The following is a 15,740-nucleotide window of genomic DNA, read 5'->3' as shown; positions in this document are numbered from 1 at the left end:
TGCTCTAACCACTAGACACCACTCCCCTCCCGGAGCTGGGAGAGAACCCAGGAGTCCTGACTCTCACCCCCTCTAACCACTAGACCCCACTCCCCTCCCAGAGCTGGGGATAGAACCAGGAGTCTTGACTCCAGCCCCTCTGCTCTAACCACTGAACCCCACTCCCCTCCCAGAGCTGGGAGAGAACCCAGGAGTCCTGACTCTCACCCCCTCTAACCACTACACCCCACTCCCCAGGAGTCCGGATTGCCAGCTCCCCTTGCTCTATGATCGCCTTTGCCAGAAAAGCCTGCGGGGAAGGAGACATTAGCAGGCTTCTCAAAGGGTTTTATGCACAACGAAGAGTTTTTTAAAAGTACAATTGCTACCAGAAATGACCTGAAAGTCCGTCCCCCTGAGCCGGTGCCTCTTCGGGGGCGACACCCCCACTGGGGCCCGGCATACCTGGCATTGTCTCTGATACTCACAGCTTGTTGGGCCTGGTTTTGTAGCACAGCGTGTACACAGCCAGCTCAAACTCGGGGCTGGAGCCAATGAAGAAGGAGCCGACGCTCTTCAGATAACCCGTCCAGCGGTACTGGAAGGCCATGATGTCAGGGTAGCCGGTCCACTGCAACCAGACAAGGGGACGCAAGAGGTGGGTGCCCCTGGCGGGGGTACTCTGGGCTGTCTCCAGTTGGAAACTATCTCAAGAGGGCGCATGGGATAAAGGACGGCACCGGTTCACTAACCAATGAGCCAGCCCCGGGCAGGGACGCCGGGCAGCCTGCTCGCCAGCCGACGGCTGGACTGCGATGGCTCAGGACTCCAGGGGAGGAGACTTTGTCCCCCCGTCTGTGCTGGGCCTGCAAAGGGACTCACCAAGCCCCCCTCACCCCGCCACTGGGACTGAGACTTGATCCCAGACCCCTCGTGGGGCCAGGAGGCAGCAGGTCGAGCCGGTGAGCAGAAAGGGATCCTCCCTCCGGTCTAGGAGCCATGCTGAGCTGGGCCGGGCTGGGAGCCGCCTCCCCCTGGATCGGGCGGGTAGGAGCCGTGCTGAGGTAGGCCCAGTGGACGCCCTCCCCCCAGCACTCACAGGTCCATCGTAGCTGTAGCTCAGGTAATTGATCTGCCCGTTCTTCTCCAGCTCGTAGTAATGGACCCAGTTGTGAAAACCGGAGATTTTCCCGCTCTTGATTTCACCTGCAGGCGAGAGGACGCAGAGCTGGAGTCCCGGCCTGTTTCTGGCTCATTTACCGTCCCGCCACAGAGCAGGCAGCGCCACCGACGGCTTCCCACAGACCCCGTGCCCTTCCCAACGGGCCCCTCAGCTTCTTCCAGCCTCTCATCACTTTCCCCTGAGTCCCCATCCCCCCCCACCCTGGGGATTCTGAGCGTACGTGGGGATCCGTGAAGTTCTCCGGTACAACTGCCTGACCGCAAGGCACTTTAGGACAATCACTCGCGGGGCTGTATCTGTCTGTTCAGCAGGGACCTAGAACATCTGTCGTCTCGACACCGTGGGTTACGTGCTAACGTGGATCGGGGTGAATTAATATCCTGTTGAGTGGCTGAGAATAACTGAGTGTCCTGACCTGAGAAATGCTGTCCAAGGTAAAAGCCGGCCCGAAAAGACCCAGCGTTAAACTCAGAGACATGCAGTTTACGGCCAGAAGGGTCCACCAGATCATCCGGAGTGATGTGTGTATTGCAGGCCACCAACATCACCCCAGGACTCAGTACAAGGGGGTTATCCCCAGGAAATCCCACCCTAGGCTTGGCTATGCCACTTATCGGACCGGCACACCTAGTCTGTTCCATTTCAGCTTTCACGTCAAATTGGCCCCTTGGCATATTCCCAATGATTGACCTTCCCCCCACCCCCTTCACGCTTGTACGATTGGCAGAAATGACATCCCCATGATTGTTCCCAGCGACCTCTGCCACTGGCCTGGTGGGCGAACGTGGGCCAGGCGCATCCCTGTCTGTGCCTCAGTTTCCCATCTGTAAAAGGGGGCTAATGATACCAGCCTCCTTTGGAACGCGCTTGGAGATCTATGGATCCAGAGGGCTGTCCCTAGAGCTCGGGCTGCTTCTTCTTAAACATGTGGCCTGATTTTCACAGAGGCTGACCTGAGGCAGTTTTCAGCAGGTCAGCCCCTCTGCAGATGAGGCTGCTTGCTCAGGAACCTGAATATTAGGGGCCAGATTTTAGCCCCCCCCCCCCTCCGTGTTTGACCTTTCCAGCTCTAGTGTTTGGAGGGGGGTTCCCTCCAGCAGAAGGGGCTCTGCAAGTGGGCATGCCAGAGCCTCGGGTTTATTCATGTTTCCGACAGCCCCCGGAGCTGTGGATTTGTGTTGTGCCCTCATCGGAGCTCTCCCCCCGCCGCCCCGCGAGCAGCGCTGTACCGTGGAAGACGTGTTCAAAGCCAGAGGAGTCCATGGCCGCTCCCTTCGAGCGCGAGTAGAGCCCGAACCACATCTGCTTCAGGTCTGCCTTGAAGTCATCCTCCGACAAATAGATATCTGGCCCGGGGAGAGAGAGCGGGTGTCAGAGCGGGTCTCCAGCAGGGCGATGCAGCGAGCTCCCCGGGGACTGAGCTGGGGAGCTCTTCTATAGCCCAGCTGTGACAAAGTGGGAATGTTCTTGATGTGTTATTTGAATGCTGAGTGGGGAGTATTAACCTGGGAAGGTTGCAGGGGAGTTTTGCTGGGACTGCCTGCATTGGGGAAGGGAGCATACCTGAGCATGTAACATGAGAACCCACGAGGGGGGTTGGAGGCCAGGTGATACCTCTGCCCGGGGAAACTGGACAAAGGACAAAGGCTGTGGGAGGAGCTGGGGAAAGGGCAGAAAGGAGACTGCGGAAGGGAGTTTCAGTTTTGGAGCTGGCTGGGAAATAAAGAGGGGTGCCCCGACCAACAGGGCTGTGGTTTCCCTGGGGCCCCCAGATGGACCTAACTAAAGGGGGTCCTGTTGTCTGTATCGGCAAGACCTGTTTTGGACTGTGTTCCTGTCGTCGAAATAAACCTTCTGCTTTCCTGGCTGGCTGAGAGTCATGGAGAATCGCAGGAAGCCGGGGGTGCAGGGCCTGGTCTCCCCCACACTCCGTGACACCAGCCACGGGAGATCTCGGAGCCCCACTGCTGGTCTGAATCCATGGGTTAGGTATCAGCCCAGCGAGGGGCTGCAGGCTGTCTGCCTGGCTCTGGCATGGACTTAACGGGGTCATACGCCACCTCTTCACTTGTAAAAACTGGTGAGGCCCGGAGCGATCGGATGTTCCTCCTCGCTATTGAGAACATCAGACCCTCGTAGCCGGGACACGGGCCCGTCTCCCCGGACGGAGGCTGCCTCCCTTCCAATCCCACGCCCTCTCCTCTCTGAACGTGCAAACTGCCCCTCCGCGGCACATTTCCCTCCTCCTTTGTCACTCCCAGCTGGCAGACTCCCGTCGGGCGCAGGTGCCAGCTACTACCTCTGTGTCACACACGCCCCCCACTGGCAAGCAGCGAGTTCCCCGTGTGCCTTCGTTTTAACAGCAGCCTTGTCTTTAGTGGCCTGAATCTTCCCATTCCTGCCTCAGAAGCGAAGCACCGGGACGCCATGTGCTATTTGTGACAACTGTTCGCGGCGAGCAGCTGAGTGGGGAGGGACAACTGGGGCGCTGCGGATGCCGGCTCTCACGGTCCGCTTTTGAGCGCCGTGCTTGGTATTTAGCAGACGGTGCGTTGGGAAATACACCAAGAAACACATGTTCCTTCTCCAAGTGACGCGCTCAGCGAGCTTCACAGGCGAGAGCCGGCTGTGGTGAGAACAGGCAGTCCTGCTTGCCGGCGCTGGCGGCCAGCAGGTGCCGGGAGCTGCGTTCGGCTCGGGTGGGAGCCGAGCTAGAGGGACAGGCATTCTGCAGAGAGCCAAAACTCCCACCCAGCGGCCTCACGTTGGGGTGGACGGTCAGCTCCTCCACACAGAGCAGAACCTAGTACAAATCGGCTCAGCAAGGGGAGGCAATTCCTTGCTTGGACTCCTGGCGGCTCAGCCTGTCTCCACGGCACCTGGCAGAACTCCAGGACCCTGCACTGAGCCAAGGCCCCTCTATGGTCCCTCTAGCGCCTGGCGGCAGACACAACCCATGTCGTCACCCAGCTGTGCACCACCTGCACAGTCGGCGCTTTACCTTTAGAAAGAAAGAACTGGGTCAGCTTCTCCATCACCTGGGTCTGGAAGATTTCATCCAGGAAAGCGTCCACCTCCTGGCTCTCGGAGGTGGTCACCACCTCCTCCTTGCCCGTCATGCGTTCGTAGTTATTGAGCAGAGCCAGGAGCCTGGCAAAGGTGGGCTTGGAGAAGAGGGCATCCTCGTCCACGTAGCTGAAGAGCCTGGCAGGAGAGCGGAGAGAGGGGTTTAGGGATGCTGCTCCTGGTCACAGACCCAGGCGGAGCATCGGAGGCAGAGCCGGTGGACAGATAACTCTGCCTTAGGTACTTATCTGGGCCTCATCACCGGAGCATCAGAGGGCCTCACAATCTTTAATGCATTTATCCTCACCACCCCTCTAGGGCAAACTGAGGCAGAGAGACTAAGTGACTTGCCCCAGGTCACACCAAGAAGTCTGTGGCGGAGCAAGGGATAGAACCCCAGTCACCCAAGTCTCAGGCTGGTACCCTAACCACTGGACCATCCTTCCTCTCTGACCAGAGACTAATTAGTCCCTCTCGGATAGTTATAAATGGGATCTGCAGAAGGAGGCACCCCTACCAGAGAGCTAGAACGAGGCCTAGGTACCACTTCCATCCCCCTTTGTGCACCCCCACACCCTGACCAGACCCGTCTGCCGCATGTGCATGCTACCTCTGCGGCACTCCTCTCTGTCTGCCCTGCGGGAATGTCTACGTGGCTGTGGAAGGTTCTGCCCATGCAAGGATCTGGTGTAACCTCAATGCACCCTCCCCCCTGATCTGTACATCCCACACACGCGGGTTTCCCAGCACCCCGTCCCCATGCCCTCACTTCTGGCTGGCATAGTCTTGGCCTGCCCCGGTCTGGCCAGAGGAGATCTTGTGCTGCAGGTTGAGGACGATCTCGCGGCTGGTGGCCTTGTTCACGTCGGCAGAGTACAGCATCTCAGAGACACTCTTGATCTCACTGTCGGAGACAGAGTAGAACGAGGGGACCTCCCACGGCTCACCTTCTCCTGGGATGGCAAAGAGAGACGGACCAGAGTTCACTATGGCCTCGCCCCCATGGCCAGATACTAGGGTCATGGGCTAGAAACGTGGACAGAGGAGCACGTACAGCACCAGTCCCCAACTCCCTTCTTACCCGGCTCAAAGGAGTAGCTGGCTCACTGAAGGCATGATGGCTGGTTTATTCAGTTCATCCAGCTAATGTGCTGATTGGAACAGTCACTAAGCCATCATTGTTATGGAATAATTACTCCCAAGGAACCCTGTGCAGGCAATATAGCCAAAGGGGAGACTCCAGCTTCCCTCTTCCATGTGCTCCATTCCTAATACCCAACTGTCTATACACACCATTCTCCCTGTGTCTGAGTAGGGCCTACTTCCTCTCATGTGTGTGAGAGAACCCAGCTCCGACCTTCGGGAATGACCTCCGTCTACCCTGTTTCCTTTCACACCTCGGCTTGGTCTCTATGCTATCCTCTCCCACTGCGGCTATTTCACACTACCTGCTGATTGCCGGATGAAGCTGCGTTTCCTGGATTTTCCATTCCAGATACGGACGAAGCCCTTCGACACAGACCCGCTTCAAATCACTTTCACCTTTCGGGGGGTTTCTTAAACTTTCCCTCTCTGCTTGATTCCACAGCTGTACAGAACAGCCCCAGGACTCCCTCTCCGGAAGGACCGATCGACAGGGGGCCTGCTTTACACAGTGGATCGGGAACCAGGACTCCTGGGTCCTTGTTCCCAGCTCCGCCACTGACTCACTAGAAGACCTCGGGCAGAGCATTTTTCTATGTGCCTCTGCTTTGCTCCTCTATCCAATGGTGAGGTGGATACTGACCCAAGGCAGACCCTCGGCGACAAGAAGGGGAAATGACACTGTTAATGTAATATAGCTGGGAAGCAGGGGATGTTGCTTCTCTCTCTTTCGTGCCCCAACGCTGTCCTTGGGGTGCGTGCAAGCAGAGGTGGGCCGAAGCAGCTCCCCATCCTGGAGGCAGCTGGCCCTGACTGCCCCATATCACCTGCCCAGCGCATAGCAAGACTCAACTGCCTTGAGAGCAAATCATGCCGGAGCTGAAATCCCATCAGAGGCTTTGCCGCCAAGAGCGCTATCCATGGATTTTTAATGAGCCCTAAATGGACGTATCTCTGGGAGCTCGGGGGGAGAATCTGCTCCCGCCTGTAGATACGGCAGCCAAGCCTTCGCCTTTCAAGTTAGAACTACAAATCTGACCTTAATTATTCATGAAGGTTCTTGGGATCCCGGCTTTCACTCTTTGCTACGCATTTGCTCTACGCGAGTATACAAGGGAAACAGGGAAGCGTTATTTCTGCCTTTGCCGGAAACTCCATGGACAAGTTCTCGGCACAAACAAGCGAGCAGCCGACCACGAAACCAGATGGAAAACAACATGGGTGAAATCCTGCCCCCCTTGAAATCAGTGGGAAACCGCCTGTCGGCTTCCTTGAAGTAGGATTTCTGAAGCGCTCGTGCATAGGTGGCTACGACTTGATTTCACGGGTTTGATCAAGTGCACGCGACACGGTGGTTATTTGCACAAAGTAACCTGCAGGGGGGAAGAGCAGCTATCGTCGATGGTGAACGTACACCAGGCTAGTAACATATTAAGCAAAGAGTGATTGCAAGATACTCCTGCAGCAAACCCAAAGCGCTACCAGAACACAGAGTACAGACCCAACTGGAGAAGAGCCCCAAGTGTCGATTTTGCTGCCGCGCTTTAGAACTAGACCATCCAGCACTGGAGTGGGAACAGACACTCGGGAAGTCTGGCGGTGGCACGTATAATGGCAGCAGAATCCTTTTAAAAACTGGGGGCCGATTCTGGGTGCGGAGCACATTTAAAAGGTGGCCTGAAGTGTGAGCAAAGAGGTGGGTGGTTTTGCCCAAATTTGTCCCCGATGATGGCCAACGGCAGCTTTTCACGGAACAGATTTTTGTCTATTTTTTTCATAGAGTCGTGGATGTTAAGCCCAGAAGCGACCATTAGGAGCAGTCTGACTTCCTGCGTAACACAAGCCCGGGAATATCACTCAATGCGTCCTGCATCCAGCCCATGCCTTGTGGCCAAGCTACCGCATGTATTTTAGAAAGCCATCCAATCTTGATTTAAAGCTGTCAAGGGATGGAGACTGCACCACATCCCTTGGTTGGTAAATTATTCTACAAGGGTAAAATTCACTCCTATGCAAGAGGCCAACATGGGGCCTTCTGAACCACTTAGGAAGTGAAAAGTAAGCAATGCTTAGACCGGGATTGGCAACCTTTCAGAAGTGGTGTGCCGAGTCTTCATTTATTCACTCTAATTTAAGGTTTCGCGTGCCGGTAATACATTTTAACGTTTTTAGACGGTCTCTTTCTATAAGTCTATAATATAGAACTAAACTATTGTTGTATGGAAAGTAACTAAGGTTTTTAAAATGTTTAAGAAGCTTCATTTAAAATTAAATTAAAATGCAGAGCCCCCTGGACCGGTGGCCAGGACCCGGGCAGTGTGAGTGCCACTGAAAATCAGCTCGCGTGCCGCCTTCGGCACGCGTGCCATAGGTTGCCTACCCCTGGCTTAGACCTTGCTCCGGCCCTCTGAACAGGGCTGAATTTCGCTTTTGCAAAATCAGAGCTTTGGGCATCTGCATTCACTCAAAAATGGCTCGTTTGAACCCATAATTTTTGCCAGGCTATTGGGCAGGAGAGAAATCTCACCCTGAATCACCTTTTTGTTATCATCACATAAATCCAAATGGGATACATTTTAGTTTAAAAAATATTTTAAAAATCTGCTCTTACCCGGAAAGGAGAGCTGGGTCCCAGACGTTAAACAGGGCAGGAAGCAGACCAGCGCAAGAATGCCCTTCATCTTGGATGGGCTGCAACCTACCTGACACCGGAGCAGCACTGAGCGTTTATATCAGTTGCTGTATCACTTAGATAACGCTAGAGAAATATTAAACCGCTCTAAGTTTGGAGCAGCAGCTCAAAGCCCAGGGATAATGAACACATGCTAAGTTTGTGAGCAGAACTAGATAAAGTCAGACGCAGCTGTTGCACAGCTAGATAAGCCAGGGATAGGTGGGAGCGGGTTGGGTAATATGCAAGACCAGAGAATTCAGGTATTGAAAGACAGTCAGGAGTCCAGTGCAGAACAGCTGCTAGAGTTCTCAGGATCTGAGAAGTCTCCACTAGGTGTCAGTTTCCCCACTGGTTCTATGGAGCGATGTGGGACACACAAGGTCCTTGTGCAGTTAGTGTGACAGTCAAGGTCTAGACACCCCAGGGCGACAACAGGGGGTCTGAACCCCAAAGAGTAAGTGACTGTATACGGTATTACTGCAGCAGAAAAGTATATTGAGGAAGGTCTTTTGTGAAAGCCGGTGACACGCTGGTGATCAATATCATTGTGAAATGTGTTAACGCTATATGAGGAGTCATGGATACTCACTGATATTATGCTTTAAAGTCTGTGACCAAACAAAGGGAGAAACAGGTTTTCTCCCAGACAGAAGGGAAGGCAGCTCTCTGCCTGGCTCCTGTGTAAATGAAGCCGTATGGAATCAAAACAACGGAAGCCACATTTACACACAAATCAGCAGTGGGATGGGCACAATCAGCCAAACCACACACAAATAGTGACGGGACTCAAACTCGTGATGGCGACCCCCAGCCAGCGTGCTCAAGGAGCGGCTTCCCACGGGGTAACTGGGACGTGCGTTAGGACTGGTTGTGTTGCCTGGTAGCAAGAATCAGGCTTCCCCAGGGAACGGCTCACTCGGGCACTCTGATCTCATGAAGGAGCACCCTCATGGTGCTAGATAGGGTAGCTCCTAGGGGCTGGAGGCTCCAAGGCTCCCAAATCCGGCTGCTTAGCCAGGAGGGGGACGGATGGACACATGACACGTCAAAGCATCTCAACCGCCTTTGGGTCGGAGAAATTAAAAATAAAATCGCCTCTCTCCGGGAAAAGCGTGAGTTAATTCTTTTTTTGATTCCTCTTCGTTTCCCACCTCTGAGCAGATGCGCTTAGCCTGGATTTGATATCTATATGTAAATGGCAGCATTATCTCCCAAGTACTAACCTCGAAAGAATAAAGGGGCCGGTGGGAAACCAGACGGTCTCTACGGCATGAGGTTGGGGGAGGGATGCCCTTCCCATGAAATCTACACGGCAGCTCACTACAGCAACTTTATTTCCGGGATGGATTGGAGTATCAAATATCTGGGGTCTCAGCCACAAGCGGAATATGCTAATGCCGTCCTCCTTTAGGATTAGTCCTGAAAGCCGTTAATCATCTCAAATTGGCAGGCGGAGGCTGGATAGACACACTTATTTAACATTTCCAGTTGGAAGCGTATTTAGACGCCTAAGCGCGGTTTAACCAAAACCCATGGAGGTGGAGGAGCCCCGTGGCCGTTCAGAGACAGAATGCAGACCCTCGTGGTTTTCACTTTCATTGTTCCACGACATCGGCACGTGTTTTATTGACAGAGAAAGGGACTGTTTGGTTGTTTGAGGTTGAGGATGGAGTTGGAGATTCATTGGCGCTTCTCTGTGGTACCGGCAGATCGCGGGTGAAGGAAGCATGGCTCGGAGTCCAAATACAGCCAGCCCCGGGACTTCTGTAATGTAGCGCTGACCACGTTCACCTTTCAAATGGCTGTGCCAGACATCTCAGCATACCAGGCTCAGTCTCGACCGAGCCTGCCCATTCTGCGTCACTGCATTACAGAAAGCCAGGTTATCCAATATGTATATTGCAGTGGGTCCCGGAGGCCCCAGTCAGCACGGTCCCTGCTCCATCAATATGACACGTTGCATGCTAGCACTGTTGGCCTCTACACGCCCCACTGCTGCACTAGCGGTAGGTGCAGCTGAAATCACCTCCAATGTGGTGTGTGACTACTTTAGATGCCAACGATCTTAACTGCACACGGTCCCTTCACTTCTCTTACACCCCCTGGAAGCTGGGGTAAGCCCAGTACACACCTCCCAAAGGACGGATCGGTCTGGTCCGGTGCACGCAGGCAAGCTGTGCCAAGAAGCTGTGGACAAACAGGGGACAGTTTTGTTCCCATTCAGGACAGTAATGGCAGGATCGCCGGATGCAGGAAAGGTGAAGGATGCAGGAAGGGTGAGGCTGTGTCACTGAGAAGCCAGGAAAGGAAGTGCACTGCATTCTTAGAGAGTCATTCATTAATGTAATCAACTCCTAGGCTATACCTCTCTTCAGACCCCATGCCAGCCTTGAGAGGAACTGTGTGCGTGCAAGGACTGACCCCTCTGCCTTTGGGGTAGTTCGCACTCATCTGAAGGCTCTTGATTTCCAATACACCCAACAAGGCTCCTCATCTGGGTTAAGCAGATTCCACTCAGCTGGTAAATTACCCTTCTGTCCGACAGGCAGGCCGCAACCTGATAATTTTATCTCCAAGGGCTTGTTTAATATTTAAGTGACCAAATGCTGCCTATGTTAGACTTTCCCACTGAGGTCTCAGAGGGATTTTGCTGGGTGAATGATCTGAAATGTAAGGGTGGGGGGATAGTAAGGGGACCTTGGTCTCCCCTTATCTCCCCTTCAGGGCCATAGGCAGCAAGTTATATGGGCCCGTGGTGGCCGAGCTCCACCAATATTGAGGAACGTGGGCCCGGCTCCACCAATATTTGGGCTTATATTTTCAGAGCCATCCCATCCATAGGACGGACTGGGGCAACTGCCCCAGGCCCCACGCTTTGGGGGGCCCCGCGCTTCAAGGGGACGCGGGGTCCAGGGCGGCCTGGAGGGTTAGTGGGGGGCCTGGCGCCGGCAGCAGCGAGCGACCTAGCCCCAGCCCGCCCCTGCTCTGCCCCCTCCCTGCCCCCATTCCACCTCTTCCCCCAAGCCTCCACCCCACCTCTTTCCGGCTTCCGCCCCCTCCCCCCGAGCAATGCCGGGAGCCAGGGGGGTGTGGCGGGCTGCTGCCGGCGCCAGGCCCCCCGCTAATCCCCCAGGCCGCCCTGGACTCCACGTCCCCCTGAAGCACAGGGCCCCCCCAAAGCACAGGGCCCGGGGCGGTTGAAACAGCTAGAGTTCCTGCACATTTATATTAAGAAACAGGCCATTTGCTTTGGTGATTTCCTTAAGCTTCCAGCCCCAAGGGTAACATATGGTGCCTTAACACCATGTCTACTAGCTGTTTGGCACAGGCATTCCCGGGGTGGAGAGGGAGAGGCAGAGAACAGTTCCGGTAACCCCCAGCAAGCAGCCAGCCTTAGGATCCAACTGGTCCCGGTTTCCGGAGGACATATGCTCTTTTTCAATAGGAAGATCCTAGCACGTGACACTATGGCACAGAGTCGGTAAGGAGAATTTGCATGTGCTATGTGCTAGCAAGTCTACACTGGAGAGTCCAGTTTAACAGGATTGTGGACTGCCAAGGCCCCTGTGATCCATGCACACTGAAAAAGCTCCTCGTCTGTCTGGACACCTGCCAGTCTCTTGTTGTTGCTAGAAGGCTGGAGCAGGGATTGCAACAGTGCGGTCAGGAGGCTGTTTAATCACTCTTCTGGCTCTTCCATCACAAGGACGATTAGCAAGGGGAAAGCGTCGATCACACCAAAAAATCCTCCCTTCTGAAGCACCAGAGGCCTCTTTGTGCTCCACATGGGAGAGTGGCACCGCACAGGATGTCTGACAGAGAGGTCATGGGGAGCCCAGACGAATACAGCAACTTTCTCTCTCTCACACTTCATTTTCATTGCCCAGCACCTGATTGGCCTGACCACCTGTACCTGTGTGTAGAGTAGCTTTCACGGGGAGAACAGGGTTTAACACTGCGTGCCCATTTCTCATGACTGACCTTTTCCCATGCAGAGGTTCAGGGCTCACACATACTGCAGTTCTACCCCGTTCCCCTCCCAACTGCTCAGTAATGGCATCTCTTTCACTATTTGTTACCCGTGCTTCTCTGTATTTTGATCATTCTCCTGTTGCACCAGTCACAGAATAACTCTTTGTGGGGTTCCCAGGGAACCAGTACCCCCATTCACAGATCCAGTGTCAGATTCCCATGTTGACAACGTTGCCATCTCTCGTGGCTTTATTGTGAGTCTCCCAATAACTGATTTTTTTACTTACAGCCCCAGCTCCTGGAGTCAGGCGATGGCATGATGTAGTCCGGGCTTGTCATAAGAAATTTGCCTCATTTCTTAGAGGGCATAATTGGGAAGGTGAATGGAAGGTTAAGTTGTAAATAGGGGCTTGACAAACAGTATGCTGGAGTCAGGATGTCTGTGCTATTTAAGATAAGCAGCAACACCTTGCTGCTAGGAACTGTGGACAAGATAAACCTGGAAGGTAAAGATCAGGTTCCATGTGAACAGCACATGGACAGAGCATAGAATCATAGAATAGACTATCAGGGTTGGAAGGGACCTCAGGAGGTCATCTAGTCCAACCCCCTGCTCAAAGCAGGACCAACCCTAACTAAATCATCCCAGCCAGGGCTTTGTCAAGCCTGACCTTAAAAACCTCTAAGGAAGGAGATTCCACCACCTCCCTAGGTAACCCATTCCAGTGCTTCACCACCCTCCTAGTGAAAAAGTTTTTCCTAATATCCATGCTGTACAGGGATTGGCTCCTGCAAAGTGACCAATCCAATAAAAAAAATAGTGTGGTGTAATATATAACAATTGCTATGTAATGTGTAAATGTATATAAAGGAAGAGGTTGTCTGTGTAACTTTGGATGTGTGGTACGCCTTATACCCACCTCCCTCTATGGTTAAGTCCGATCATTCAGCATAGCTTTGTTGTATGCCAAATAAAGGACCCGAGTGACGAAATACAGAGTCGGACTGATTGTTTTGGGTTCCAGAGAACTGGATGAAGTGTCCTCCCAGAACTGGACAAGCTGTTCGGGATAAGCTGAATGGAACAGGTCTTGGAGGGAATCCCAACACACGAGACTCTCAGCTTCCATTTTTAAAAAAAAATAAGTTTCTGCCCTTCATGACTGTGAAGAAAAGCTCAAAAATGTGACCTCAGTGAACCCCCAAAAGGCTTAAAAACCAGAAGGCAAGTAAAAAGAATTAATTATTTTGGTGCCGGATTCACAATTCTTGAACATTTAGGGTTGGCAATATTGTGATAGATAGATAGATAGATAGATAGATAGATAGATAGATAGATAAAGTCACTCAAGGGCTCCTCACCGGGGTCTCTCAATAGCAACTAATTGTGCCATAAGGAAACTCCATTCTTGCCGATTTGTATTCAGGTTTGTGGTCCCTTCTTGTTTTCTCCAAAGCCAGTGGGGATGAGGGAGGCGATGGGAAGACATCTTTACCTGGGAATTGTCAGAGGTGGAATTTGCATTTAGACCTGTGACCATTGCATTTCAAGGCTCTCCCTCTGAACTCCCTTCCCTCACTGCTACTTCAGGCTTTGCATTGATTTCCTCTCTCCATCTATCCAGGTGCTGTTTGTAACACCTCTGACCCTGCTGCCTAAGCCCTTCAGAAAAATAAGGAATCACAAAGGCCTTGGAACAAATGGATGCTTTCTCTCTCCAGAAAGCTTATGCTCCAATACTTCTGTTAGTCTTAAAGGTGCCACAGGACCCTCTGTTGCTTTTTACAGATTCAGACTAACACGGCTCCCCCTCTGATACTTCTCTCCAGAGAAGAACTTTGTGAGGGCAGGATTTCGTTTTGTTAGCACACTGGTCCCTCAGGGCAGCTCCATTGGCCACATTTGCTCCACACCTCAACAGGAAACCCCTCAGCTGTTTGTTATTATTTTGTATTATTTTGACTGGCACCCTCAGTGCCCAGGGTGGAGGGCAGCACATAGGGTGACCACCTGTCCCTTATTTCAAGGGACAGTTCCTTATTTCATTCATTTGTTCCTTAGGTTGACTCCCCATCCCTTATTTTAAAGGGTGTCCCTTGACTCCTTTATTTCACTGATTTGTCACATGAGTAAGGGAAGGGTAGAACATAAGAAGGCCACACTGAGTCAGACCAATGGTCCATCTAGCCCAGTATCCTGTCTTCCAACAGTGGCCAATGCCAGGTGCTTCAGAGGGAATGAACAGAACACGGCAATTATCAAGTGATCCATCTCCTGTTGTCCAGTCCCAGCACCTAGCAGGCAGGGGCTTAGGGACACCCAGAGCATGGGTTTGCATCCTGGACCATCTTGGCTAATCCCCACTGATGGACCTGTCCTCAGTGAATCAAACTTTTGCAGAGCAACTCTGGTCAAGTGTCGGTAGTCTCTTGGTCTATCCAAGGCCGTGATCAAGTGTCTTGATGTTTTTGGTCTTTTGGCCTCGAGATGAAAACCTTGCCTTTGTTTCTGGGACCTTGAAGTGAAAAAATTCTCTAAGTTATAACTGTTGATTAAACTTTGGTTTCAGGGTAGAATTCAGCCTGAAGAAATCGAATCTTGTAACAAAAACTGACTACACAGCTCAAAAAAAAAAAGAGGGGAAAAAAAGTTTCACCTTTTGTGTTCCCCTAAGAGTGCACTGCATTGCACACCTGAGATCAAAATCATAGACGCAACTTCTTGTTTGAGACTTTGCCTGTTAAAACACGAGATGAAAGATTCAGGAGTTTCTCCAGCCTCTGCTTTTGCACTTGTAACACCGGAAAGGAAATGCTGCCAAGACTTCTGGAAAGGGAAAGGTTCATTTATAGCTAAGTAAACAGCAACCGCTTGCCACCTATGGGCAGCACACTGGGGCAGGCAGGTGCCAGGCACAAGGCCCGCTAGGGTGACCAGACGGCAAGTGTGAAAAATCGGGATGGGGGTGGGGGGTAATAGGTTCCTATATAAGAAAAAGCCCCCAAAATCGGGACTGTCCCTATAAAATCGGGACATCTGGTCACCGTAAGGCCAGCTGTCATACTGGGGATGCTCATCACAAACAGGGAGAAGGGAGCAGCTGGGCACAAGGCCAGGAGGGTGGGGTACCAGGCAGTGTTAGGGGTGGGGTTACAGATCCAATAATGGGGATATCACTGGGGGAGGGGGGACCAGGGCACGGGGGGACCCCCGGGCACAGTCATGGTGGGGGGCACCAGAACATGGCACTGGAGGACTTTAAGGCACTGGGGTAGGGAGCACTATGGCCGGGGGCCCGAAAAAACAGGGCCCCCAGGAGGAAGTTGTCCCCTCCATCCGGGTCTTTGTCCAGCCGTGAGCCACTCTCATCCGGGTATTTGGGGGACGAAGCTAAAGCCAGGCCTGGAACGTGCGCGCATGCGCCTCATCAACCCGCGTGACCCGGCGCAGGCGCTCTGAGGGGGAAAAGAGCTTGGCGCGGGAGGTGAGAATGCTACGCAGGCGCCGTGCGTGTGAGCTGTGGTTGAGAAAACCGCACGCGCGCAACGCCAGAGTGCTGCGCAGGCGCACAAAAGGAGGTTACGCCCGGGCGCAGTGCGTGTGTGCGAGCGCGGCGTACGTACTCGTACTCACGCATGGGGCTGCGCAGGCGCATCCAAAGGAGGCGGGCGGAGGGGGGGTACGTGCGCAGGCGCAATGCGGCGAGGCGGGCGGGCCCGGCG

At 53.3% G+C, this 15,740-nt stretch overlaps 1 protein-coding gene across 1 annotated transcript in view; it reads right to left on the bottom strand.

The window, feature by feature from the left end:
* Nucleotides 1–8,052, bottom strand: part of LOC112114625 (poly(U)-specific endoribonuclease-D-like) — an 8,417-nt gene extending 365 nt beyond the window's left edge. The window contains exons 1-6 of the mRNA XM_024211417.1: nucleotides 7,983–8,052; nucleotides 4,998–5,181; nucleotides 4,164–4,366; nucleotides 2,392–2,508; nucleotides 1,079–1,185; nucleotides 468–610 (exon numbers count right to left, since the gene is read on the bottom strand). Of these exons, the coding sequence (XP_024067185.1) occupies nucleotides 468–610; nucleotides 1,079–1,185; nucleotides 2,392–2,508; nucleotides 4,164–4,366; nucleotides 4,998–5,181; nucleotides 7,983–8,052 (824 nt within the window). The remainder of the gene's footprint in view (nucleotides 1–467; nucleotides 611–1,078; nucleotides 1,186–2,391; nucleotides 2,509–4,163; nucleotides 4,367–4,997; nucleotides 5,182–7,982) is intronic.
* Between the last annotated feature and the right edge of the window lie 7,688 nt (nucleotides 8,053–15,740).

This window comes from Terrapene carolina, unplaced genomic scaffold (assembly GCF_002925995.2).
Source record: "Terrapene carolina triunguis isolate 2854851 unplaced genomic scaffold, T_m_triunguis-2.0 Scaffold836, whole genome shotgun sequence".
NCBI lineage: Eukaryota > Metazoa > Chordata > Testudines > Emydidae > Terrapene > Terrapene triunguis.
Note: the sequence above shows the minus strand (reverse complement) of the source record. Positions and strands in the feature narration are given on the sequence as shown.